This window comes from Pelecanus crispus, chromosome 1 (assembly GCF_030463565.1).
Source record: "Pelecanus crispus isolate bPelCri1 chromosome 1, bPelCri1.pri, whole genome shotgun sequence".
Lineage (NCBI taxonomy): Eukaryota > Metazoa > Chordata > Aves > Pelecaniformes > Pelecanidae > Pelecanus > Pelecanus crispus.
The window spans coordinates 198,117,479-198,144,748 of NC_134643.1; the positions used below are offsets into that span (position 1 = coordinate 198,117,479).

The 27,270-nt window shown below is 39.7% G+C and overlaps 1 protein-coding gene across 1 annotated transcript in view; it reads right to left on the bottom strand.

The window, feature by feature from the left end:
* Positions 1-27,270, bottom strand: part of FREM2 (FRAS1 related extracellular matrix 2) — a 146,940-nt gene that overhangs the window by 5,982 nt on the left and 113,688 nt on the right. The window contains exons 10-20 of the mRNA XM_075722378.1: positions 27,019-27,183; positions 26,760-26,942; positions 23,158-23,288; positions 22,084-22,242; positions 20,901-21,204; positions 18,076-18,207; positions 17,119-17,450; positions 7,353-7,545; positions 4,935-5,039; positions 3,427-3,554; positions 3,201-3,335 (exon numbers count right to left, since the gene is read on the bottom strand). Of these exons, the coding sequence (XP_075578493.1) occupies positions 3,201-3,335; positions 3,427-3,554; positions 4,935-5,039; positions 7,353-7,545; positions 17,119-17,450; positions 18,076-18,207; positions 20,901-21,204; positions 22,084-22,242; positions 23,158-23,288; positions 26,760-26,942; positions 27,019-27,183 (1,967 nt within the window). The remainder of the gene's footprint in view (positions 1-3,200; positions 3,336-3,426; positions 3,555-4,934; positions 5,040-7,352; positions 7,546-17,118; positions 17,451-18,075; positions 18,208-20,900; positions 21,205-22,083; positions 22,243-23,157; positions 23,289-26,759; positions 26,943-27,018; positions 27,184-27,270) is intronic.

Below are 27,270 nucleotides of genomic sequence, written 5' to 3' on the forward strand. Positions count from 1 at the left end.
CAAGAATTCTTAAAAAAAAAATCTGTGAGGATCTGCTGGGTGACAAGAGTACTATCAATTTATTCTGCCTATTGGCCATGCCCATTGACTCTGCATATGGATGATTTGCAGACAATGCAGATCACTCATGGTAGACATCCCCACCTCCATGGGACCAAAGCCTATGAGATACTTGGTACCTCAAGAAGCAGAGAGCTCTTGAGATCGGTCCATCCCAGGGCAGCAAGTATCCTGATTATGGAAGTGCTTCTGTCAGGACATAGTCATGCACATTTAAAGAAAGGACATGCTGAAAGGACTGGGATAGAGCAGAACTTGGAGGCTGAATGCTGTTCATGTTCAGGAAATCCCAGAGTGTTACAGTGGTAATACAATCCTCACTGGTGTTCCAGGCTACCTGCTTCCCTCTTCAGGGGCCACAGAGAGACAAAAAAGGAGATGGGCAGATACACAGTAAAGAAGGAAATGTTGAACCAAAATCTCCAGAGGGGAGACACCAAATATATTGTCTTCTTGATGTCTGATTTTTAAAATGGTCCCTCACTTGTGAACAGTGAAAACAATTGTGAAGGAAATATGAACAAAAAATTTCCAAGAAAATGAAAAGCCTCATATTAAAAAGGCCAAGAAGATAATTCAGTTTAGCAGCTGGAGCACTAGATTAAGAACTGGGGGAAACAACTCCTGTCCTGCCAGATCATTTCATCATTAGACTTTTCAGTCAAAGTCGTTTTGGTCCATTTGTGACACCTGCACTCACTGACTTCATAGAATCATAGAATGGTTTACGTTGGAGGGCACTTTTAAAGATCAGCTTAGCCCAACCCCCCTGCCATAGGCATGGACATCTTCCACCCGATCAGGCTGCTCAAAGCCCCACCCAACCTGGCCTTGAACAATTCCAGGGAGGGGGCACCCCCAACTTCTCTGGGCAACTTGTTCCACTGTCTCACCACCCTCACTGTAAAAAATTTCTTCCTTGTATCTAGTCTAAATCTACCCTCTTTCAGTTGCTCCTTGTTGCTACAGCCCTTGGTAAAAAGTCTTTCTCCGTCTTTCTTATAACCCCCCCTTTATATATTGGGAGGCTGCAATAAGGTCTCCTTGGCTCATTCTCCTCTCCAGGCTGACCAACCCCAACTCTCTCAGCCTTTCTTCATAGGAAAGGTGTTCCATCCCTCTGACCATTTCATGGCCCTCCTCTGGGCCCGCTCTAACAGGTCCACGTCTTTCTTGCACTGAGGACCCCAGGACCAGATGCACTGGGACTGTGCAAGGTACCAGGTGTTTCCTGGCCTAAGGACCAGCGTCACAGTCTGACCTTTCATGCTGACTTCTCTGTCTTTTGTTTCTTATTTCTAAAACAATGGATACCAATGCTTATTCAGTTTTGCAGAATGACCAGAAAATCTTAGAGGTAAAGTGCTAGATACTGCCTACTGAATTTGTGCTACTGTACTGCTGCTAATTGCTGCTTTTTTGGGACCTGCTTTAAGTCCACATAGTCTTTCAATCTATGACCAAAGGGAACAATATCAGGGGCTACAGAATTTCCTGAATTCCTTTTACTATGAGTATCTCAAGAAAAAGAGCTGGTCTTTGTTTGAAGATTGCTGGTGATGGGGGACTAGCTGGCCACAGTCCTTGGTAATTATGACACTGTTGCAATTTTGCACCTTATCCCTCTTTTGAATTGATGTACCTGAAACTTCCATATACTGTATTATTAAAGCTTTATCTGATATGATGACCCATATAGTATCCATTTATTTATTCCAATGCAGTTCTTAGTCATAATTCTTCGTTCTTACTCATAGGCTTCTTCCAGGTAAGAGTTAGGTCTCTCCCTAGGCTACTTTGCCCATTTTGCAATGTTTTTTGCAGATCTTTTGAATTTTCTTTGAATTATCAACATCTTCTTGTTTATACTAGGACCAGACACAAACTGTCGTTTAGCATTGCTGTCAATTGCTTTAGTGTTCCTAGAAGCAGATTAGAAATGCCAGACAAAAACTGAAGTGCTGAACTAGTGTAAAGTCCCCTCACCCTCTCCATTCAAACTTTTTCAAAATGTTTTGCTGGTTAACTCTGAGAAGGCAGGTTTCATGTCAGATCATGTATCATCTCTCTGCTTCGCCAGGACTTATTACCATATCAGGAATCATCTGTTCTCCCATAACTGGCATAATGCCAGCTGAAAGCATAAAGACTGCATACATTCCCTTGTGTACTCTGGCCAATTCAACAGAAAAGTGATTGCGTGACTGATCCAGATCGGATTTATACTGTAAGATGATTTAACAGCATAAATCTATACTATTAATGAGCATGAAACCACAGCCACACTGTTCCAGTAATAGTTGTATTGGCTCCAAATAACTATATCCAAATGATATAACTTCCTTCTTACACATCCCAAGGTCATGCTAGCCCTTTTGATAACACTGTAAACTGGCAGTTTATGTTCTGTTAACTATCCAACATGACCCCCAGACATTTTTCAGTCAACACTTTCTACAGCAGAGTCCCTTTCTCCATATTTTGTTGCCAGCTGCAGAGCTTTACAGATGGGCTTTGTGAAAGGTATGCTGTTTGCCTGTTCCCATGTTACCATATGATCCATATTGCTATGGGTGGGATTTGTCTCACTCATTTTTGTGAGTCTTAAGGCTAAGCATTTTATCAGTGTTGGCTATCTTCACTTCCTCTATAGTCAGTGAAGGATGTCCTATCTTAGGACTGAATGAATCTTCCTCTGGAGGTCCCACTTTTAATGCCAGAGACCCAGCTCTGGTCTTTGTGTCAGGTGAAAACCTTCTGACAATAGTTTTATGTTTTCCTAATTATCTGATAAAACTATTTCATACCAAAGCCAACAGACAAGTGAAGAATTCCCAAAGGTTAGTTCATATCACAGTAACTATCCCCCAAATCAATGTCAATGAACTTCTTATTGGCTATAAAAGATTGGCCATGCATTGATGACAAAAAACCACTTGCGCTCCTACATTAGCTTTTCCTAGTTGGGTAAAACTGGTTAAATAGCAGGAGAGGAGTATCTGCTGTCCCACCAACTTAGGAATTGCTTTGTTTATAAGCAAGTAAATTCAGTTTCTAGCACTCTCATTACAAGACAAATAAAGGCAATTTGGGAATCAAACTAAAAAGGAAACATGAAAAAGGCATCATTAGGGTGGTACCTGCTGGAATCGGATATCCAGATCAAATGTGATTGGTTCTCTAGGACTGCAGATTACTGGTAGGCTGTACTCCTGGTGTGGAGCAGTGGTACAAGCTAACAGCTTCACGGTGTATGTTCCAGAATAGTCTCGAACCTAAAGAGAGAGAGAGAGAGAGAGCTGTTCCACCAACATCCTAACTACCAGGCTGGGGCAACAGAAGACACAGTGAAGGCTGAGGTTTTACCGCAAAATCTGAAACAAAGCTCCACTGCTGTACTGGCTGGTTGTATGTTGGCTCGCTTCGGATGAGGCTGAGGCTAAATGTCAGGCCTGAGTGATCAGCTGACATAACCATGGAAGTTAGAGATGAAGCTAGAAACATGCCAAGAGAGAGAATTGTCACCTTTAATGTTTCACTGCAAACTCTCAGAGCCTGAAAAACATTCCCAGTAATTCATAAACCATAATGCCATAGCTGATGTTAATACCTTTACAGGGCACTGGGTTTTATTAACTGAAAATCAAATAAAATCAATTACAATCAACACAGCTAGGCCCCCTTGATTCCTGTTCAAGAGTCTAAAACCAGTTGCTTTTGGGCTACACAACCAGAACTGTATGAAGATTAAATTTAACAGACAGGCAACACAGTGAGAGTGGAATGGCAAAGATCTAAAATCCCTCCTGTTTTAAACTTGGAATGTCAGCCCACGGAAGACGAAATAATTTCTCTTAGCAATGTAACTCTTTTGGCTCTGCCTGATAGGCAAAACCTAACGCGCTAGAAGGCAGCTGAGAAAAAGTAGAAGCAGTATGAAGGAGTAAAGGGTAGTCAAGCATTGGAACAGGCTGCCCAGAGAGGTGGTGGAGTCACCATCCCTGGAAGTGTTCAAAAAACGGGTAGATGTGGCACTTGGGGACATGGTTTAGTCTAGTCTACCCTTAATTGGTTTAGAGTAGACTTGGTAATGTTAGGTTAATGGTTGGACTGGATGATCTTAAAGGTCTTTTCCAACCTAAACGATTCTATGATTCTAAGGAGTTTCATAAAACTGAGTTAAACTTAAAGAGATTTCTTAAGATGATTTTTTCCCCTTCTCATTATTATTCAGCAGATTTAATTTAGTTAGATCATCTTTTCCATGGCTGGCATTCATGCTCAGATTTATGTCTGTAGACAGTCTTACACCTGTGATTATTCTGAATAAAGGCAGTGGGGTTTAAACAGATTAAGTTGCAGAATCCGGTCCTCAGCAATGACTAATTGAATGGCAGTGAGAATGTTTTATTAACAGAGTGATCCAATGCTCATACAAGACCTTTTCTTGCTCTCTGAAAAAGGTCTAAATAACATAGAAAGGCTTCAAGTTCGAAAAGAAATTTTAGTGCTATCTAAGTTCCGAGAGCAACACAAGTAAATAGCTAACCATAGCTTTTGGATTAAAACCATACATTCATAGATCCCTAGTGGGCAGAATAGCCTAGATCTTCATCTTTCATAAATCAGGCTCTTGATCAAGTGGAACTATCTGCTTTCCATCAGATTCATGCATATTTCATTAAGTTTGACAATCTGAATACAGTCATCAATGACAAGTAAGAAATCCCAAGTAGAGGGAAAATCCTTATCTGAAGAGCACAGTACATAAAAAATTCAGGTATCAGTAGCAGAAATAAGAAAAATGGATAGTATAAAATTTGGGAGGGGCATCTTTGTTTTTATAGTACTGCTGAAGTGTAGATTAAGCTTACCAGGATGGGACATCACAAACAGACCATGGAACCGGGCTTCAGTCTTGAAGTTAACAACCAAGCGCCCCTCTTCACTAATACGCATGCTGGTTGGGTACAGGGAACCTGGCAGCAGAAGACAATTCACAAGGTTTATTCCACTTGCAGATGAAAAATAAATCACACTCCTATGAAACACCAGCCCCGCTCTTTCATTTCCTGCTGTCATGTCAGCTGTTTGGGAGGGGGCCTACTGGTACCTTTTGGGTTGACTCAAGATTCTTCTCAAACGAGAATTTACACAGTGGGGCCTAGAGTTTTCAAAATGCTTCAGCTTTCTGAAGCACATACAGAACTTTCCTGCAAAGTCATGGTTTTACATGTGATCATGCACCCACACAGCCACTCTAGTAGGCTGAGGAAAGTCCACAGCACAATCTGTGCTTCTGTTCAGGCAACAGCATGGTCAGCTGCCAGGGGATTTTACAGAAGGAAGAATACTTTTGCTTTCACCAGGTATTCAAGCTGACTCCTACCAATGCAAGCTGCTTCAGAGATAGTCTTTGTCAGTGCCTCCCTATCTATTGTCCCAAGGCAGCACCCATCAGCATTTAGTTACAGGAGTTGGTTGTGACTTCCATGGCAATCTGCTTGAGGGTGCTCGAATCTGTGAAACTCATTCCGACAGGCTTTGCATTGCTGGTGATTTCTGGCATGAACCTGGCCCAAAACATGGCCTAACGTTTCCTAATTTCAGGTTACAAGGTCTTGTTTATACGTCAGAAGTGGTTTATTGGTGTAGCTTGCAGCCAAGTCCCTTTTCCTCTAGAGTTCTGCAAAGCTTCAGAATTGAGGCGTTTCTTCCAGTGCTCCCTTACAGAGAGCCAGTGATGTGCTACCATTCTGCTTGCCAGGAGCAAGAAGGGAACAGGAATGTTCTTCCATGAATGTGTTAGAAACCTAACACACTCACCAATGTGAATGTATACCACTCGTACAAAATCCCCTGTACCAATCATATTTATTGATACATTAGAAATATATGGCTTCTAAGACCTTGACTGCTTTACAGTTTTATGTAGAACAATTATATGTATCCAGAGGTATGGAAATGAAGTGGAAACTAGTTAACCCCTCCCTGCCCAGAAAAACAGCTGCTCATTGTGCAAGGCTGTGGAGTGAGAAAATACTGCCCAAATCAGATTGGGATATGTTGGGGGTCTACCCTCCACTACCTCACTGTGTTTATCATGTCTTTTGTGCTTTTTTTTTCAAAGGGAGCTGCCAATGTTCAGCATCTCCAAAAGCCTGGCCATCAGCTTCTTAGAGAGAAATAAAAAATTAAAGCATCAAAGACAGGAAGATGGTGGCATAGATGCACCACAAAACTGCTGAGACTGAGGATTAGATCTGGTTGTTATTCGGTGACTAGTACTTCATATGATTTGTGGCATGTGGCTTATTCTTTAGGCATGGCATGACATGTGCTTCATTCTTCATGCATTGTAGATTCCCCTTGCCACTCCTCATTTCCTGCACATGAGGACAGAAATTGCATAGCAATGACTTCTGTAGTTCATATACAGAGTTTGCAGAAACAAAAAATGGTTTTATCTCCACTGGAGTCCTGAAACTGTGTAAGTGTACATACATAATTATAGCTGGTGCCTATATTCTACCTTAGGTTGAGACAGATATGGAACACCTGACACTTAATGCTGAGAAATACTAAGTAAATTTGCATAAATAGAACAAAGCAGCATATTGGTGTAACTAGATGTTTTAATCTGTCACAGACATCTGTATGTCACTTTTTAAAAAGTAAATTAACTTTTTGCAAAGATAAATTCTGTAACGATAGAGCTTGATTTGTTGATTAATTAGTCACAACATTTATTGGCAGCATCTATCACATTTAAAGAATGTTTCACCATTTATTACTCCAACACATAGGGCAGGCTATTATACCTGTTATATATTTCTGTATCTTTTGAATGTTTCACAATTAATGTTTTTAAAATATCAAAAGTTTCTGAAACTGTAAATTCATGGCCAGAAAATAATGATACCACAGAAGAGTTTCAATTTTTTTTCATTAAAGTGCAAACATCTTGTGTGGTAACAGAATATGAATACATAGTGAACCTTGAGGTTCTGAGTAGAAATAATCGTGTTAATTTTTGCACACGTATTTCAAACATAACAAGACAATTATCTTTCTTTGCAATAAAAGAATTGATGTCAACATTACATGCTTTTCATAAACACCTCAGCAGAGAACTGCGAGTGCTAGGAAATGACACATTGTTTGCAACTGATAAGAAATTATATACTTTTTTTTTTTTGAGTATTAGAATGATTGAAAAATCATCCTACTGCGTGCAAATTATACTCTTAGTAACAGAACACGAATTCGATGCAAAGAAATCCAACACCCACCTTGGAGCTCTGCTTCAGGTGGGCTACCGATCCCATCCTTCCACAGGATGGCAGTGTCATACACAAAAGTCAGCCGGAGCTCTGACTGTAGGTCGAAATGCTGCCAGCCTCCTACACCCACGGGAGAGTGGAAAACATAGGAGACGTACAAGGGGACTCTCAGCGTGACATAGGACTGTACTAGGTTGAGAACCTATAAAAAGGAAAATTATTTATTTAGGTTAGTGGTCATGAAAGGCAGCATTGCACAGGTAATCAGAATTCAGGAGAAAGAGAAGAGAGAACTTGAAATAAATATTGTGACTAAATCAAATTCTCTCATTTTGCAAATTACAGATGAAGTGCAAAACACCACATTTCAATGGATTTCAGCAGAGCTTACATCCCTTCAAGTTCCATTTTTGTATTTCAAATTGAATATGTGTTCTGATAAAACATAAACCCCTCAATTTTGACTCATCGTTTTTATTTAGGTTTTTTAACTATATAAACAACACCACTACAAATGAGGGCTTTAGAAATTTTTCAAATATCCTTTTACATTTACTCTATCCTTGTGCCTTAACCAACTCTTTTGCTTATATTCTTACGTTATTATCCTCTAAGAATCTCTTCTGGAAGACCCTGAATTTGCTCACACGTCATTGCAAGACTGAGTCCTTGGACTGTACTTATTAATCTCTGGAACTATTTCTTCCCTTGTGAATGGATAGTAGTTAACATACTGCATGCAAACACAAAAATCATACCGTTTACCACTGTCTGGAAGAATGAGAAATAACATGCAAGTTGATATATATTTAAAAATAGACTCTTTATGCATATATTGTACAAACCAATAGCACTGTATTTAATTATTATCAGAGAGTTACATATTCTTTATATATATTTTGTTGAAAAAAGGCAAGAAGAACAGTGTCAGTAAACTGTCACCTCTTAAGATAGCTCTTACATGATACATGGATCCAAACCTTTCTATAGAGACTTTGCATTTATGTTTTGTTACAAATACTTTTTCATTCACATCTCTCTGATTAGAAATGTGCAACCCAGATCCTTTTAGAACATTCTGGATTTTCTTAGAAAGAAAGACACGGAAGGAAAGGCATTGAGATCATCTCCCAGTGGGAAACATTTCAAAGGCATAAATGGTGTTGAACTCTCATTTACTTCCAATAGAAATTCCATATGTAAATTTGTACATTTGAACATTTCCCTGGAGTGATTACCTTACAAGCTTCTAAAGAGTGTTTTGCACTATTAAAAACCCCCAACATTCAAAGAACTTTACAAGCTGCGTAAAAATCAAACTGTTTCTGAGTTCACCCAGTGGCATGTCAGGAGGTTGAATGTCCATTACCTTACAGCTGCTTTACATTTCCAAATGCCAGACAAAACTTTTAGTAATACTATGAAACCACACATTTACTGCCTGCACTGCCTAAATACTCCGAACTAATTAAGAAGTTCATTATGGCAAATGTTCGTAGTTGCCACAACTCACTTTCACGCATGACACTCCTTGATCTACACACTATGCTACCAAAACCTTTTCCACTTATATTGTTTGCATCGTTCCATAAAATGTGCTAGCATTTAGACAGTAGACATTCTGGAAATACACAGTATCATGCAGTAAAGCAGCCTGGCAGATAATATGAGATGCTACAGTTATAGAGTATTTTAGATTAATGCTTCTTTGTTGGTTTTACATAAACACAATCAAGAACTTCTATTCGATAACAAAAAAGGATTTTCTTCTCTACATGTATTGGACGACAAATTGAAGTTATACAAAAATAGTATTCTTTAGTCTTATTTAAGTTGCAAGTTTATCTTTGGGATACCTGCATGGATATCTGAGTAGCTATTTCAGATGTGGATTTGCTAAATTGTTCCAAATAACAACACAGAATTCTCACCTCTATCAAAAAAAATATAATTATGCTGCAACTCTACAGTGCATCATGGTTTGCCTTTGATTCGGGAGTAACCTTGAACATTTGTCATTTCCTGGAACAGTATCAAGAACTGAACACATTTGGTAATATAACAAACGTGTTACTATTGAAAAGTCATCCCAAACTATGTTGGCTTTTCTCTGTGCGTTTTTGTTCTACATATACATGTTGTACAGTAAGAATTAGATACTGAAGTCAAAGATCTGAAATTCAGTTTGCTTATGAGGAAGAGACAAAGGTACATGGAAGAAGATTTAATATATGTCCATTATCCTCTTGAAAAGAAGCATACATAATGCTTAATGATAATGTAGAGGAGGACTGGAATATCACACAGGGAGAATTTAATGACCTTGAGGACTAGAATAACAGAAGTGAGATGAAATTTTAGAGCATAAAGTATAAGGTAATAGAAATTAATGACAGGGATTTCTGGTAGAAAGGAAAGATGTTGGTTAGAAGCAATAGAGGAGAAAAAAAATTTGGTATGTGAGTTGATCACATCATAACTATGACCTTCCTACCCTCTCCATGCGATATGATCCTAAGATAAACTGAGGAATGGGGTGGAAATTAGAAGCATGCATGCCATTATACAGAGGACTAGTGAGAGCTTATCTGGAACAGCTTTGATCATCCATGCTTGAAAAAGTCTAATTTGCATTGTAGCCTGTAGAAGAAGAAATCAACATAATCACAGGAATGGCAAAACTATCTGATGAGAAGAGACTAAAATAGCTGGGTTGTTTAGCCTAGTACAACAAAGGCTGAGAGGGAATAAGAATGCCATCTATACACATCAGGAGATCAACAGCAGAGAAAGGCCACTGATGATGAAAGATGGTGCTGACATGTGAACAAATGGGCAAGAATTTCTGGCCATGACAAATACAGCCTAGATATCAGAAGAATTTCTAGCCCTCAGTGTGGTGGCATTTAGCAGGAACAGTGAGGCCATGAAATCCTATTAGTTTTTAGATTAAGTTTAGTAGTGTTGGAACCACATTATATAGAGAGTTAAGGCAGTGGCCTGGACAGAGTGATCCACAAAACCCCTTCTAGCTCAGTATCTTATGTCACCTCAAGTAAAAAACCCGCTTCTTTCAAAGCTTTTCTTGATTTCAAAGTACAAGGCATCATCGGCTCTTCATGTACACTGTACATAAAGCAAAGCAATCCATTAGTGGGGTTTGTAAGCCACATTTTAGGGTTTTCTTGTCTCCATTCAATGGCAGCGTAGTGTTAGTGAGCTCAACTCATTTGTACTGGTAGAGATCTAGCAGTAGGATCCTTTTTGGGGCAAGTCTGCCTGAAACACTGCTCCTGTGCCATACATTACCACTGCTCTGTGGGAAAATCTGAAACCATGGTGCCAAAGAATAGTCTCCATTTCTAGGACCCTAGAATTTAGAAGGTTCTTCTCTTTTAGCAAAACCCGTAAGAGATGTCTGGGCAGCAGGGCTGCTTGCCCCAGCCTGGCAATTTATTCATGTACTTATGAATGTCTATGTGCTTCCATTAGTATAGCTGCCGTTACATGTGATTCATGGTACACAGGGAGAGGAAGGAGTTCTTGCTAAACCAGCTGATTGAGTTTTTGTGCACACAAACCCTTCTTCAGGCACTCATGGATTTGCAGGTGTGGAGGAAAACCTACAATACCAATAGCCAGAGCATTACTGAATAAATAATTCTCTCTCTCCTAACAGTAAATTAAAACTTACAAGGCCCTGTCATTTCTTTCTGTAGAGGAAAATGCCATGAGGGGAAAACTATTCTTCAATAGGCAGACAAGAAAAATCTCAAGACATGCTATATGAAATACAGAGGATCTTTTTTGGTATAATAAAAATAAAATTAAAAAAAGAGGAAATTAACTGCAGAGGAAAACTGTGTCAGAGTAAGTGAGCAGACACCCCCCCCCCCAAATGAATAGATGGAATGTGCTACACAGATGGAGGAGTCTTACTTCTCTAGCCCTCTTAATAATGCCATTTAGGCAAACACGAGAAAACATTCTTTCCATTGACTTATCTTTATTTCCCAGCACTGCCTGCAAAGCCTATTGAAAGTAGCCAGCTGTTCATATTTTATCTCAGTGTGACACTGATGAAACCAAAATGGTAACTTAGAGCTGTGTAAGTGTAGGATCAGCTTAACTGCTGTGGAGAGACAGAACAGGTGCATTATGCATCTATGCATCCTATGCACAGGAGATTTTAGCAGTTGTACTGACAAAATTATATTCGTTAATGTTAATTTTAAACAATAATAACTGGGTGTGACTTTTAGCCTTGTGATACCAGGAGAGAAATACAGACTACAGCTACACGTCAGCTGAACTGGGGAAATTGTGTTTAATACCCTGTGACAATGCCAGGTCTGGCGAACCTGAGAAGGTAGAAGACAAAAATTGTTCCAAGCAGGGAAGAGACTCTTACAGTTAATATCTGAAAAAATGTAGATCACAAATCATTCAAATAGCACATCTCAAAATTCATGTGCGTGAGGGAAGAACATGATTTATATTGGACATTGATATAAGAAGTAGAGTTTCATACATTTTCTTTGCAATATAAATTATCACAGAGCATAAGGTCTATTTTTGAACACTGACAGTTCCCATTTAAGACTTAGGAAATATTATTGGAAGTTTCTATAGGTGTTCTTCTTTTGTTCCCCTTTCTGATGCAAACTGTCAAACTTCATTAAGTAAAAAAACATAATTAGTTTGAGAATCTGTCATGTAACAAGTGAGAATATTTACAACAAAAAATATTTTCAGTTAAGGCTTTGGGGCATGGACTCTGTTCTACATTTATATGGTGTTTTATTTATCTGGCTTACTTTTCCAGAGGGCAGAACTTGGCAGTGTGCGTGTATGTGTGCACTGTTAGTACTGATAAAATCAGAATTAGAAATAATGCAAGCTCATGTTTTACATTGTATAACCCAATGAAACAAACTTTTAATGAAAATTGTATTTTTGTCCTCCAAATTACCCTAAGTCTCATTTTCTATCACATTTACTTGCTATGTTTGTGAATTTGAGTCACACAAGCTTAACAATGTTATCAATTAACTGTTTACACAATACCAATATGGTAAAGTTAAGATTTGGCCCCAAGAAGGCATGCAGCCAGGTAGGTCACAGGTGAAATGCAAAGCAGGTTTGTTTAAAGAAGTCTGAATGGAGAGAAGAATGCAATACAGCCTTGAAATGCCAGCTCCTTGAAAAATTTAACCTCTGACTTCGTTACACAGCTGGTGCATTAACTTTATAGTAGAGTTTTTTCTTTCACAGCGCTTACTGAATGCATGTGTTTGCAGCTGGAGAAAAAAAGGTTTGACCATTAGTGAGCTTCCATGTCAAGGAAATAAAAGTTGCAGGGTTTTCTTAAATTCAACTGTGGTGGCTGAACTGAACATAAAAATCTGAAAAGAAACATTTCTGTCTATTTACATTTTACAGAATCTAGTGAGATTTTCAGAAGAGCTGACATCCCTTTAAAGTATGATTTTGGTAAAACTAGAACTAGTAAAGCTGGAAATATACTGTTTCTGTGTAATAAAAAACCTCTGCAAGCTGCCTCGTATAAGCTGTGGCAATACATTAGTGATTTTAAAATCTGTTTTCAGATGGCATTTTCAAACACTCAGTGCCATAACATGTGTAGCCTAAGTGTGAACTCAATACACTGGAAGAAAGACGTTTTCAGTTTGGGCCAGAAATAACTGTTTTTGTTAGAGATCAAAACAAATTGCTCAGCTATACTCAATTACAGTAGCTTCAAGGTATCAATCTGTACGTTCAAGTATTTTAATATATTTTCTTCACCTTCTTGTTTCTGTCAAAGACTTCCTTAACTAGTTGTTGTTAATAAAATTTGTTTGAATGGCAATTTCCTTGTTTCCCTATGCCAAGTCTGGCAATGGACTGGAACTAGGGAAAGCAACATCCACATATAAATACTTGGCCAGAGCCACACAGAAGCCTTCAGATGCCAAATTGTCTGGCCACAGATAACAGTAGGAAAGGAGATCAAATGATACTTCATACTTTATCAAATAAATCTAGGCCAACACTTCAATATATACTTTATTAAAAGACAGTCACTTGCTTGGTTTTCACTGTTTCATTTTTTAACTTCCTTTCATAAATAGCTATCATTGTTCTAGCACCTGCGTCTTGAGAACGTGGGACATCTGTAGTACTTGACTCTCACAATGTCCCCATGAAGCAAAGTCCAACCTTTATTAATTACCTGAAAATACAGGAAGACAGCCCTCAGGTAGGTGAGTTCCACATTTTTAAGGCCTATATGTATCCAAAGACAGACGTTGAATTTTAGGCTGTGACTGCAGGTTGTCTAAAAGAAAACTGTTGCTGCTAATCATCAAAGTTCACCTTAACTTTAACCAGAACAGAACTATAATCCAAATGAATTAGCTCAATTTAAAAATGAGCAGGTCTTTATTTTTAAATAGAAGTTCCTTAAGATGCACATCTAAATCCATATTCAGATACATAATTGCCTGATTTTTCAGATGTGAATATGGGCAGACCCCAGGAACAAAGCATCAAGCTGTACACTGAAAGGAGTGCTGCATCTAACTCACACAGGGTTTGCTCATGCACAGAGTAATTGAGAAAGAGAATGGGTCACAAGCAAAAGGCCTCAAAGGAAAAAAAAAGAAAACTAAGACCTTCTCTGTATGTATTATGACAGTTCATGAGTTCATGGGAACTAAGGCAGCTGCAGCCTGTAGCAAACACTAGGAGCACTGCTAGAACTACACCAGCTGCAGGTCTGCCACCACACTTCTTGCTGACTGAAGCTCATCTTCTTCCCCTACCATAGGAGGAGCTCCCATAAAGTGAAGGTCCACATCATGCAAGATACTGCTAGTTGCTTTAATGAAATCTCTCTGAATCAACAGTGCTATCTTTGTTTGACCATACAGGTACTGGAGATCTAGAATCAAGAAACAGAATTTTGATCTTAAAGACCTAGCCAAAATATCTGGTAAATTCAAGCTATTAAATTTGCAGTGGTAGCAGGATGTGGTACGCGTGGTTTTGTTATTTATCTGTTCTGTCTGTATAATAGAACTTAAGCTTCCTTTGTGTGCTAAAAAAACATGGTGAAAACCATAGCTGCCAGCTTTCCTCTCACAGAGGAGGATTATTAATTGTTCACTGAAGGAGAAAAAACCAACAATGGTGACAACCACAGAGATAGGGCACTGACTGCCTCCCCTCTCAGCTGGAGGGGGTCATGTGAAGATAAAGACCAAACTTGGAGAAGAATTAAATGGAGGTGGGGGAAACAGGGAGGGCAGTGAAGCGCATACTAGCTGCGGGGCAATGCTTCACTGCTAGAAGTAATTCAGCTTGATATTTCACTTAACACGCTGTAACCTTTTAGCCATAACCTACAAGGCACTAAAGGATGACTTCAGCTGCAGTTTCATGGCTCTCACAGCTCATGTTTGTCCCTCTCTGCTTTTAAATGATGGATCTTAGCTTCTCATACATAATACATACATAATGCATACGTAAAGCTTCTCGAGCTTAAAGCAAGTACAGCTCTCTTCCTTGGCCACATCACCATTTATGCATGTCTTCCAGAACTGAACACACAGGTTCTTTTCATTTACTAAAATACTGGAATGGTGCTTATTTTCTCCTCTGTTTTTATGCATATAGACATATATAGGTTTTATTTAGACACACATTTGTCTAAACCAGCTATTCACCCTTTTCTCTAAAGGACACAAAAGTATTTAAAAAGGAAAGGTTTCATACCAGGTCTTCCTTCCTTTTCACTGTGGGAGGAGTGCCTTGCATAGGTCACAGGATCCAAGTTACAGCTGCTTGGCAGCTGTGTGTGCTTATGTGCTTATGATTGTGTTGTGTTGGAAATAAGGATATACAGCTGCATATTGCATCGGCATAAGGAGATAGTCAAAGGAATGGTGAGCTGAAGAAATGAAATCATTCTAAGAACAGTGAAGACTGCTGTCATTTTTATCTTGTGGGAATGCGTAAGGTTTACATCCCACACTTGCATGCCTTCCCCTTCCCTCTGACAAGTTCATAGTTCCAGTGGAATGTACCTGTAGGAGGTTCTGCTTGTAGCAGAGGGGCAACCCTGAACAGATGCACCGACAGTGAGCTTCCAACATCAAGGTAGAGACCTTGAACTGGTCTCTGTAACAGACAAGGAATCAGAACTGACAACGGAGCACTGAGATGACATATCCATCAAGGACTTTCTATCTAAGAAGAGCAGAAGCTCCGTTTTGTTCTGGTCTTATACTTTACAGAGTATGTAATCTCTAGCTAAAAGGGGCAGAATGTTAGGAAGTTATCCAAGGGATAAAGAGAGCCTGGTGCAATTTCTTGTCTGGCAAACTGACTGTGTAATTCACCTGTAGACACCCACAGAGTAAGGTGGACTTTAGGCGTGTAAGTATAAAAAAAAAAAAAAAAAAGAGAAAAATCAGCTTATCTGATTAGGTATCTATATGTCCATTGGCACCTATCCTTTCAGCAGTAAAATAGCTTTGTTGTTGCACATGCCCATAGGTTTCTTTGGGCAATGACACACTTTTCTCACCTGTTAAGGCCTCATGCTATTTGGGACTGACAAAGTAAGAATTTGTGCATGTAAGTCTACTGAGGTCTGATAAACAGATGGGTCCCTGGCAAAATGAACACCTGTTAAAAAGCAGAGAAATTATAGCCATTTCACACTGTGGCCTCATCCTTTCCACAGTGGCTCAACAAGGAAGGCTAGTGAGCCAGGAAAGTGAATTAGCCTTACCACACAGCTGTCATGCTGTGGATACATCTGAAATGAGGTCCTGCATTTCCAGTCTTTCTTCCAGCCTGTAGGGTTATTCCCCAAAGAGACATTTCTGTGTCATAAAAGATTGATCTTCATAGCTACAGCTTTTGCACTCCAGAGCCTGAGTGGGATCAGACAGGCTTATGCAGTAATTATACAAGGAAGACCTAGGGATTAACTTCACTGTCACTACACCAGAAGAAATCCTGCACCCTTTTACTTCCACATTAATATGGATTTCTAGAAGTAATTTTCCAAAGGACACCTGAAGATCTCTCCAATATCTTTGTTTTAACTCCTCAACCACTTTCACAGCTCTGGTCTTCAGCCGTTCCATATTGGCAGCTTCTCTTTGCTTCCTGACCAAGGAATTTTCTGCTGGGTAATGCGAGACCACTGTGCTGTCTGCACTGGCGGGTCTTGTTACCTAGTGAGCAAGAGATCAGCAGAGCCAAGCAGCTGGTAGGACACTGTAGTCCACCGTTATCAACAAGAAGGCTCTTCACAATTTTTTTAAACTCTTTTTTAAGATACATCATGACTAGTACTAAATAGCCCAGTACTATTAATGCGCTAAAAGCAATCCTTTAGAAGGCTTTCATGCTAAGAGAAGACTAAGGTGGCTCACTGTACAGTAAAAGTGGGATTGGTTTGTCCTAAAATACTTCAAAACTGTATTGGGAGAAAATCATAGCAAATTTCATTCAAACTAAATTATTCCCTTAATTTCAATTGGACAAGGATTTCACATATAGCCTATCAGTATTGAAAAGATATTGATAGCTTTAAGAAATAAGCTGGCTTTAGGGGAAGTCTGTTTCTTGTTAAGAAAAAAGAACACTTTTCAACTAAACGAATTCTAAACCTACTTATTTCTACTAGCATAGATGCATTATAAGGGAAACCTTTCATTTTAAGAACACAGTACAAAATCAAGTTACAGTTTCGTACCTGTCCATCTGTCCCAATGGTGCCTCCACAATCTGTGAGGAGCTCTGACATGTCAAAATAGCTAACAAACTCCCATAAACAGGCTTCCAGATTCAGATTGCGGTAGAAGCGTAAAGTATTGAAGCCTCTAATTATTGGGCTGTATTGATAGGGAATGGTCTCTCCAATCACATCTGGATTTTTGGTAGCATCAGTTAAGAAACCATGGTGGGTCTTCACTTCTGTGTAATCCAACAGGTTGGAGCATTTATGGTTTCCAACTCTAGTTCCATCAGGGCTAAGTGTCAGCTCAAAGTTGGAGAGCTCTCTTGTAGAAATAACAGGCAGCATGCCTAAAAAACATTAATTTATAGCACTATCACTAAATTTCAGTGATCAGAGCTGCTTAATTTAGCCAAAGTTTGTCAAACACTAAGCATGTTATACAGTGCTTCTGTATTTTGTACTTACAGCAATTCGTGTACTTCAGAATTCAAAGAAAGTTGATATGCTAAATGTGTATGAGAATGTTATCCACAATAATTACATCTTCATACTATGAAATGCCGAACAAAATATTTCTAAACCTCCAACATATTTTTCAGTCAGGATTTTGTTTGATTTTTTCAGAAGCACATGGTAATTAAATGGCTTTATATTTTTTAATAAATAAATTCTTCTTTGGTATATCTCTATGCACTTCAAAGGAGTTTTACAAAGTGTAGGTCTAGCCCAACTTATGTAAACTATGCAGTTAATCTGAAAACACTTAATCTTCACGTCAAAGACTGTATCAATACAGTATCTTATGCACCTTGTTGCAAACTGCACTTGTATATTCATCATATTTTCTCTGGTCCCACATGTCAAAAGATTATATTATTATTTTGGCTATTTAAAATAACATGACCAATAAAATAGCTCAAATAACAGCTTGTTGTATGAGTTCTCTTAACTCCACAGCAGATTTTATCATACCATCAATATGTGGCATTGTGACTGTCAGTTTGATGAGGTTGGCATAATCAGGATCTTCTGGGCCAGTATAGCGCAATTTGGCAGAGAATGGTTCTGCTCCAACTACTCCTGACATACGAGGCTGACAAAGACCTAATGGAAAAAAGAGAAAGCAACTTTACTTTATGCCCAGAGTAAATAATCTATACTTTCCCTTGCGCTATTTTTAGATGCACTTTTTTCCACTATACAAGTTTCCAAAACAAGAAGAATTTTCTCGAATGACAGGTAAACGCTTTGAACAGCATTTACCAGAGGTTTGAACAGGAATTTATGCAAAAGAGGATTCAAACAGAAATCATTACTCGATCAACTGGACCATGTTTTCAAAACCAGGTGATGATACTGCACCTGTACATTTTCAGTTGCATGTGTCAACCATACTTGCAAAGTCAGTGTCAAGTGCCATACTTTCTTACAGAAGTCCTCAGAGGCATACGCTTTAATTCCTCCCACCCTCTTAAGCACATACATAGCTTTATGGAAGACTCCTGATCAGTGTTCAGTTGGTTTTGGCACTGGATTGTGGTGTGGACCTATATATGCCTTCATAGGACTCTACGAGCCTCCTGTTCCATTAGTGACCAAAATATAGTTAAATAATTGCGTCAAAGGTTCTCTAGAAATACTGTGATTCAAGTGGAGCCAGCTTCAATGTTAGATCAAGTTGCTCAGGGCCTTGTTCAGTTGAATTTTTAATTTCTCCAAGAAAGGAGAATCTATAACTTATTTTGGCAATCCTTTCCAGGGTTTGTTCAGCCTGTTCCAGTATTAGTCCTGGTTTGTAGGACCAGAAGATTAGATTTGTAATCATATGATCTGAGATACATGCAACTTCTAGTTGCATAGTTCAATGCAGACTTGTCTGCATTCTGGCTACAAGAACCATAGCATGTTGTCATGTGATGGCCAAAGGATCACAAGGTACTCTAAGAAAGAAACCAGCAGAAGCGGAAAATCGAAACAGTTCCCTTTGCTCATTTTCTGCTCTTTGCCTGTTTCTGAGGGATTACAAGAAAAGAGGAGGCAGGGCTCTCCTCTCGGAGAACTTATTGGTTCTGGTGGACCTCATCTGGCTCAACAGCTCCAAGCTGGAAACTTCTGGCATGAGGAAACAAAATTTCTCTTCTGCACACGATAGCTTTTTGCGGTTTTTTTTGGTTGGTTGGTTGTTTTTTTTTTTTCTCAAATGCAAGTAAGATGTGCTAAAGAGGCTAAATACAATTTTTTGCACAATCTGACTTACTTTTGAGAATTTGGTCTATGCACTGGAGGTCAAGAACCCTCAAAGTTGAAAATATTCAGGATTTGGCAGGTTGCTTTGATCATTGCACTTCTTTCAAAATAGCTTCTAACAATTCCCTTCATGTTGTACACGATCTTCAGTATTGCTGACTTCCACATCACTAGTTAGCTCAGGTACTGGAAGTAATATATGCATGACAATTCAGTCCTGAGCCTGAGCTAATTAGCCCTGCTAATTTGCCAAGTGTATTCCAAATAATGCTTTGTAACACTAACACAGCCAGTCTGTTTCACATAACAAAACTAGCTCACCCAGCACAAGGTTGTCTGCCTTTAACAAGCATTACACTGCACCTTGTAGACAATACCCTTAGACAGAGTCCTCTTTAGGGTGTAGGATTCCTGATAATGCAAACAAAGGTGACTTGAGCCTACAGTCAAAATGTGGAATAAAGGACAGGGATAAATAGAAATTCCATTCATTAAGCTCCTTAAAGCCCTAACTTAGAAAATAAAATTTTTTAACTAAAATATTTAGTTGGAAAGACCAAGGAAATGAAAATGATATTGCAAATGAACAATCATGTAATTTATTATCTACCGTAAGATCTCACACAAAAACCAGAAGAGTTAATGTAGCTACAAAAGCAGCAGAGATGACACAAAGAATGCAAAATGATTGCAGAAGGGTAATAAAATACAATGTTTTGTATTTTACCTTGATTGGTGATAATTACTCATTCTCCATATTATACAATAAACAAAAGTATCTGTGATTTCTACAACAAAATAGCATATCCTATCAGACTGTACTCATGTGCATGTCAGTTCTTCACCTCTGCTTCATAACATTATCAGTACAAGTTTCATGAAAAGAGTTGGCTGGGCAAAGGAGGTAGACTACCGTAACTCTGCTGGCTGAGAGAAGGCAGCACTGTTTCAGTATTGGTTAGGTATCAGAGAATCAGAAACAGACAAAGAGAGTATCAGAGAAGGAAGAAGGATGAGTATTATGAATACTTCAACCATGGAAAAAAATTGTCAATGCCCTGTTATTGGACACCAGCTGCTTTAGTCCTTCGTCAAGTAAGACACTGATTCTCAGGTGTCCAGTGAGGCCTGAATGCCAAATGAAGCTTTTCTTCCAGCTAGGCATTCATAATAGCTCTCCCATGTGGGTTCTCCAATGTCTAATAGGAACTGAGATTGCACTGCAACATTACTACAGTTGAATTCAAAAGCCAACAGAAACCAGGTTTCACTAATTCCAATGCACATTATATACTGTTCTCCCGAACATACAAGTTTGCTATGTGGATAACTATTTAAAGATGTGGAGAACTAGCAAAGATGAAAACCATCTTTTTTATACAATTCTCTGCTGTGTTAAGAAGAGAGTTTTTGCACCACCTCCATGAACAACAGAAGAAAAGGTGAGACTGTAATTTTAAAACACCTGACCATGTAATCAGATTTTGTTAGGATGGAATTTTGGACCAAAAAGAGGTCTGGTGGTTTTGCAATAGGTGATGATGTCTTACCTTCTGATGTGCTTATAGTTACAATAGGGCTCATAAGCTCAAGACCCTCATTCCCATCTGAATTCACAGCCCGAGCTGCACACTGGACACGAGAACCGGCTTGAAAGTAAATGGAGTCAAGCGTAATCATCTTGGAGGAAGTGAAGAAGGTATCAAAGTCAACCTCCTTCATGGGGCTAGTCACACCATCAGGACCAGTGGGTGCACTTACAAGCCACCGGTATTGTGTCAGAGTATTATTGATGTTCTCACTGGCACATATAGAACCTGTCTTGTCAAAGTCTTCATATTTAGGATTACAAGCCTGCAGAAGAAGGCAGATGCGTTAACAACTTATTTTCTTCATGGCAACGGAATTTTAATTTATCAAGAGTCACAAAACTCAACAGCATGGAACTGACAACCTCAGTAAATCTCTTAAGAAATCACCTTATTTTGACAGTGACGCTTTTAGCACTGTTATGGTAGATTAAAAGGCAGGTCTAATTATGCTTATTGAAATAAAAATATTATTTAAATTATGATTTATGGGTGAAAACCTAACATAGTTATGAAGGCACAAACTACACTCCCACTACTTTAACTTGAATTTCACCCTTTGACCTAATTCTGCAAATATACTTTTCATTTCAAGATTTATTTTGTTTTTTTCTTTTTTTTTTTTTATTTAGGAGTACCATTCAACATATGATCCATTCCTGTGCATAAGGAATAGGGTGAGAAACAAACTGAAGATGCAGATGGACCAAAACCTTCCACAATGCATATGGATATTCATGCAAACCCTTCAGCTGCAAAATTACAAACAAAGAAGCCTGCAGTACTTCAACAAACAGTACTCATTTTTCAGTCTGTGACACTCATTGAAAACTCAATCTCATTATTATACTAATATATTAATGTATCTGTTATCTCCAGTGATTTTAACTCTGCAAATGAAGGCAAGACAATGCAGGAAATAATAAGGTCATGAAATCATAGACATAGCGTGAGTATCAGACTGTACTTAGTGATGAACAAGTGAAACACCTTTCTGTGCTTTTTGTCCTCCTGAAAATTGATTCATTATTCTAGCTTGAACTCATGTGTGATTCACAACAATATGGTTTGATACCGAGTGCCTAAAATCTATTGAACAAAATCTATATACTGATTTGTTCCATCTTTCCACAGAGATACTCACAGTGATACAGATGACAGGATAGCCAGCTATGGGACTGGTTCTGTCTTTGGCTCTAGAAGTATCATCATATATCAAAAGGGATGCAACTTGAGGGACAGAGGGAAAGGTGACATCTGCCATGCTGTTCATTTCTTCAATGTAAACAATGGCCTTGGCTGTCTGACAATGAAAAGGCAGAAACAGTTCTCTGTGAACATTAAAACAAACAAGGGTATTCAAGCTGGACCTTGATCAGAATATGGCTAGCCTTTGAAATATTGTCCCAAAATAAGTTCTAAAACCTCAACTGGATGAGCTATTGAGAAAGGGTTGAGGCACTGGAAATTATATTGCACACTACAAAAGCAAGAGCTCAAATGAATTTTTTCTTTCCAGAACACTGAAGATACCAGACCCTTTAACCTTGTGTCCCAGCTTTCTTGAATCGCTTCAGTATTCTGGCAGAACCCTAATGTGCACTGTATGCTTTAACACCTGGTAGAAACAGGTTGTTTGTCATCAGCAAATGCTGTGTCTCTGCTGTCTGGCTACCTGGAGTCTGATTATATATGGCGTGATACTGATGAAGTGGCCAAAGAGTTTGAAGAACATTTTATGCAGAATCAGAGGAATATAGTGTTTAAATTAAAAGTATGTATGATATAATGCTAAATAACAAGAATGTGTGGCTATTTCATTTCACACAAGAATAATATTAACATGATTTTGACAGCAGAAGTTATATTTCACCTGATTACTCTTTTTACAGCATAGAGGTTATATTGTATTGCCAGAGAGTGTTTCCAAGAGGACATCAGTTTTTAGGACTGATTCTATGAGGAGAATGTGTCTGGAATGATATCTTGAAGACTTCAGTCTCTCATTGTCTCTATGACCCCATGAACATTATTGCCTTGGCAACAAACTGTTTTGGGTAGGTGCTACTGTGTCAGCTGGGATGATCCTCTTTGTCTTTTAAGATACAAGCCAAGATGGCGTGTGTAAACCTTAAAAGAAGAGTAAAGATATGAGCCAGAAAGCAAGAAGATCTGTTTACCAGATTTTGTTGTTGAATACTTTGCACAAGTTTGTTACCTGTATTTCTGCAACCATGTTCTCATCAGGCTTCAGGTGAACAGTGAAGGCTTCTCTCATTTCCCTTACTCCATCAAAGAGAACTTCAATCTCCACAAAGTGCTGTGTGTCACCCTCCTTAAACTCAATTTCTAAAAACATAGTAAGACACTTAAAAATAAATCTGTTGTTCATAACAAGCTGTATTTCTAGGCCCAGCCATGAGAAAGGGCAGTTAATACTCACTTTTCAAATTACAGATCATAGAATCATAGAATCATAGAATGCTTTGGGTTTGAAGGGACCTTTAGAGATCATCTAGCCCAACCCCCCTGCCGTGAGCAGGGACAGCTTTAACCAGATCAGGTTGCTCAGAGCCCCATCCAACCTGACCTTGAATGTTTCCAGGGATGGGGCCTCCACTACCTCTCTGGGCAACCTGTTCCAGTGCTTGACCACCCTCAGTGTAAAAAAATTCTTTCTAATGTCTAGTCTAAATCTATTCTTCTTTAGTTTAAATCCGTTATGCCTTGTCCTGTCACAACAGGCCTTGCTAAAAAGATTGCCCCCATCTTTCCTGTAGGCCCCCTTTAAGTACTGGAAGGCCGCAATAAGGTCTCCTTGCAGCCTTCTCTTCTCCAGGCTGAACAACCCCAACTCTCTCAGCCTGGCCTCGTAGGAGAGGTGCTCCAGCCCTCGGATCATTTTGGTGTCCCTCTTCTGGACCCGCTCCAACAGGTCCATGTCCTTCTTGTGCTGAGGGCCCCAGAGCTGGACGCAGTACTCCAGGTGAGGTCTCACCAGAGCAGAGTAGAGGGGCAGAATCACCTCCCTCGACCTGCTGGTCACGCTTCTTTTGATGCAGCCCAGGATACGGTTGGCTTTCTGGGCTGCGAGCGCACATTGCTGGCTCATGTCCAGCTTTTCATCTACCAGTACCCCCAAGTCCTTCTCCGCAGGGCTGCTCTCATTCCCTTCATCCCCCAGCCTGTACTGATACCGGGTGTTGCCCCGTCCCAGGTGCAGGACCTTGCATTTGGCCTTGTTGAACCTCATGAGGTTCACACAGGCCCACCTCTCCAGCTTGTCCAGGCCCCTCTGGATGACATCTCGTCCTCCTGGGGTGTCAACGGCACCACTCAGCTTGTTGACATCTGCAAACTTGCTGAGGGTGCACTCGATCCCACTGTCTATGTCATTGATGAAGATGTTAAATAGCACCGGTCCCAGTACAGACTCCTGAGGGACCCCACTTGTCACCGGTCTCCATGTGGACATTGAGCCATTGACCATGACCCTCTGGATGCGACCATCCAGCCAATTCCTTATTTACTTAATCTATTTGATGCTAAAAATAATAATAATGAATAGCAGTGGACACATGTGGAAATCCTGAAAATGAGGCATTTTCATCATCAAAACTGATTTGTAAAGACCAAGATTTAGTCTAACAGAACCTAGTATTTTGAGAATGATCTGGGACTAATTATTGCATAAATGTTGGTAACATATGTGAATGACCAAAAGACTGAAGGATTCTAAATAAAAAGTATTGTCAGGTCTTAGTCAAACAAAATGCATTTTAATACAACGGTATACACCAAAAATAAGGCACAAAGCTAGAGTTACACAAAAGAGTACTCTACTTTGAAAAGCATTGTCTCTGAAAAAAAATCAGAGGTCATGTCGGATAAAAAGTTCAATCTTAGCTGACTGTGTTGGGTTTGCATGACAAAGTTTTGGTAGTGGGAGGGCTGCAGGGGTGGCTTCTGTGAGAAGATGACAGAAGCTTCCCCCATGACCGACAGAGCCAATGCCAGCCAGCTCCAAGACAGACCCGTTGCTGGCCAAGGCTGAGCCAATCAGTGCTGGTGGCAGTGCCTCTATGATAACATATTTAAGAAGGGGAAAAAACTGCTGTGCAACAGCAGCTGGGAGAGAGGAGTGAGAAAATGTGAGAGAAACAACTCTGCAGACACCAAGGTCAGTGAAGAAAGAAGGGGAGGAGGTGCTCCAGGCGCTGGAGCAGACATTCCCCTGCAGCCGGTGGTGAAGACAATAGGAAAGCAGGTTGTTGCCCTGCAGCCCATGGAGGTCCACAGTGGAGGAAGTGGATGCACCCAAAGGAGGCTGTGACCCTGTGGAGAGCCGGTGCTGCAGTGGGCTCCTGGCAGGACCTGTGGACCCGTGGAGAGAGAGGAGCCCACACTGGAGCAGGTTTGCTGGCAGGACTTGTGACCCTGTAGGGGACCCACGCTGGAGCAGTCTGTTCCTGAAGGACTGCACCCTGTGGAAGGAACCCACGCTGGACCAGTTCGTGAAGAACTGTAGCCCATGGGAAGGATCCACATTGGAGAAGTTCGTGGAGGACTGTCTCCCATGGGAGGGACCCACACTGGAGCAGGGGAAGAGTGTGAGGAGTCCTCCCCCTGAGGAGGAAGGAGTGGCAGAGACAACGTGTGATGCACTGACCACAACCCCCATTCCCCATCCTCCTGTGCCACTCGGGGGGAGGAGGTAGAGAATTTGGGAGTGAAGTTGAGCCTGGGAAGAAGGGAGGGGTGCAGTAGCATGTTTCCCTTGAAAATTCTGCTCCCATCTGCTGTTGGTGCACAGTAGGGAGAGGGTAAGCAAGGCAATGCATATAACTAAGGCATATAGGGTAAGTATTAGCTGACACTAAAAATTCCTGTGGTTTTCAGGAGGAAAGAGCAAAACTGTAAAATGCAGGAGGCAAAGTGACTGGAATTAGCAAGCTCTGGGTTGATAATTTTCATTGCTAACAATTTTTCTCTTCAAGTATCACTAGTGGGAAATGCCTCTTCTTCTGTGGAATTTGGAGAAAGCCCAATGTTGTTGCTGGATGTTCAGAAATAAGTCCTATCTTTCAGCTGGACTGGACACCAAAATAGTTTATCCAAAACTGTGAAAACACTCCAGCAATGAACGATTAATCTTAAAACACAGATTAGTATCATGTATTATCATAAACTTTAGAAGAAAAAAAAATTCATAGTGCTACGAACTCTATCAGTCATTCACTAAACCATGTGGGTGGGCTATTAATGGAAAGAAGTTTATCAGCTAAGAAATTGCTCATTTTGTTGCAGAACTTTTCTCCTCATTCATTACTATTGAGGAGCAGTGGGAAATGAATTGCAGCGATATAGAAAGAAAGATGAAGTATTATGAAAGCAGAAAAATAAAGAGAAATAGACATTAATACCTACGCAGAGCAAAAGCCATTAGCTTAATGAATTGCTTGAGAAACAACTACACAATCATATCCTATGGAGTAGACGTTTCTGCAGTGTAATGGTATTACACTTTGCAAATGTTACTAAGGTGGCACTCACACATTTCTTCCAGTTGCTTGAACTACAGATATTTTCAAAGGAGTCACAATTCTTTTGTAAATATCTTCACTGATATCTAGTATTCTAAGAGCAATTTGGCTGTTGCATACCACATGGGATCATGTCCATACTGAATTTGAATAGTAAAATGTATTAATGGATGTGGTTGCAAAGTATTCATAAAGTTATTTCATTTTTCAAACGTTATGTTACAGTCATGAATCAAAAACAAATAGTAGGATGTGATAATCATCTGAATGATCCTACCTTCTGATATAGGGTGATAGTCTTCTCCAGAAGTAGCAGATCCATCCTTTGTGTGAACTCTCACGATAGAAACCTTGGAAGTGTCTCCCAGACGAAGCACTGGGATTTTTACAACCGCTACTTGCCTTGTGTCCTTTGGTTCACTCACACTAAATTTGGTCTCACCAAACTTAATTATAGCCTCTGTAATTAGAAGAAAAATGTTTTCAGAGCACACAAATGGGTTACAAAAGCCAGTAACAACAAAATAGTTTCTTACTGTCTGCATCATCCCGAATCTTTATCAGCGTCTCATTTTGTTCACCAAGAGAGGCACCAAAGGAAGAATCACTTCTTGGAGTGCCAAGAACCAGCCGTAGTTCTTCCTCTTCTTCATGGAAAGTATCATCCATAAGCACCAGTGTGCAAGGCTTTTCAGTTTCACCTGCAATCATTCTGAAGGTAATATCGTGCAGAACTTAGGTGTTCTTTACTACAGCACTTCTCTCCAAGAGAACCAAGGAGCCACAGG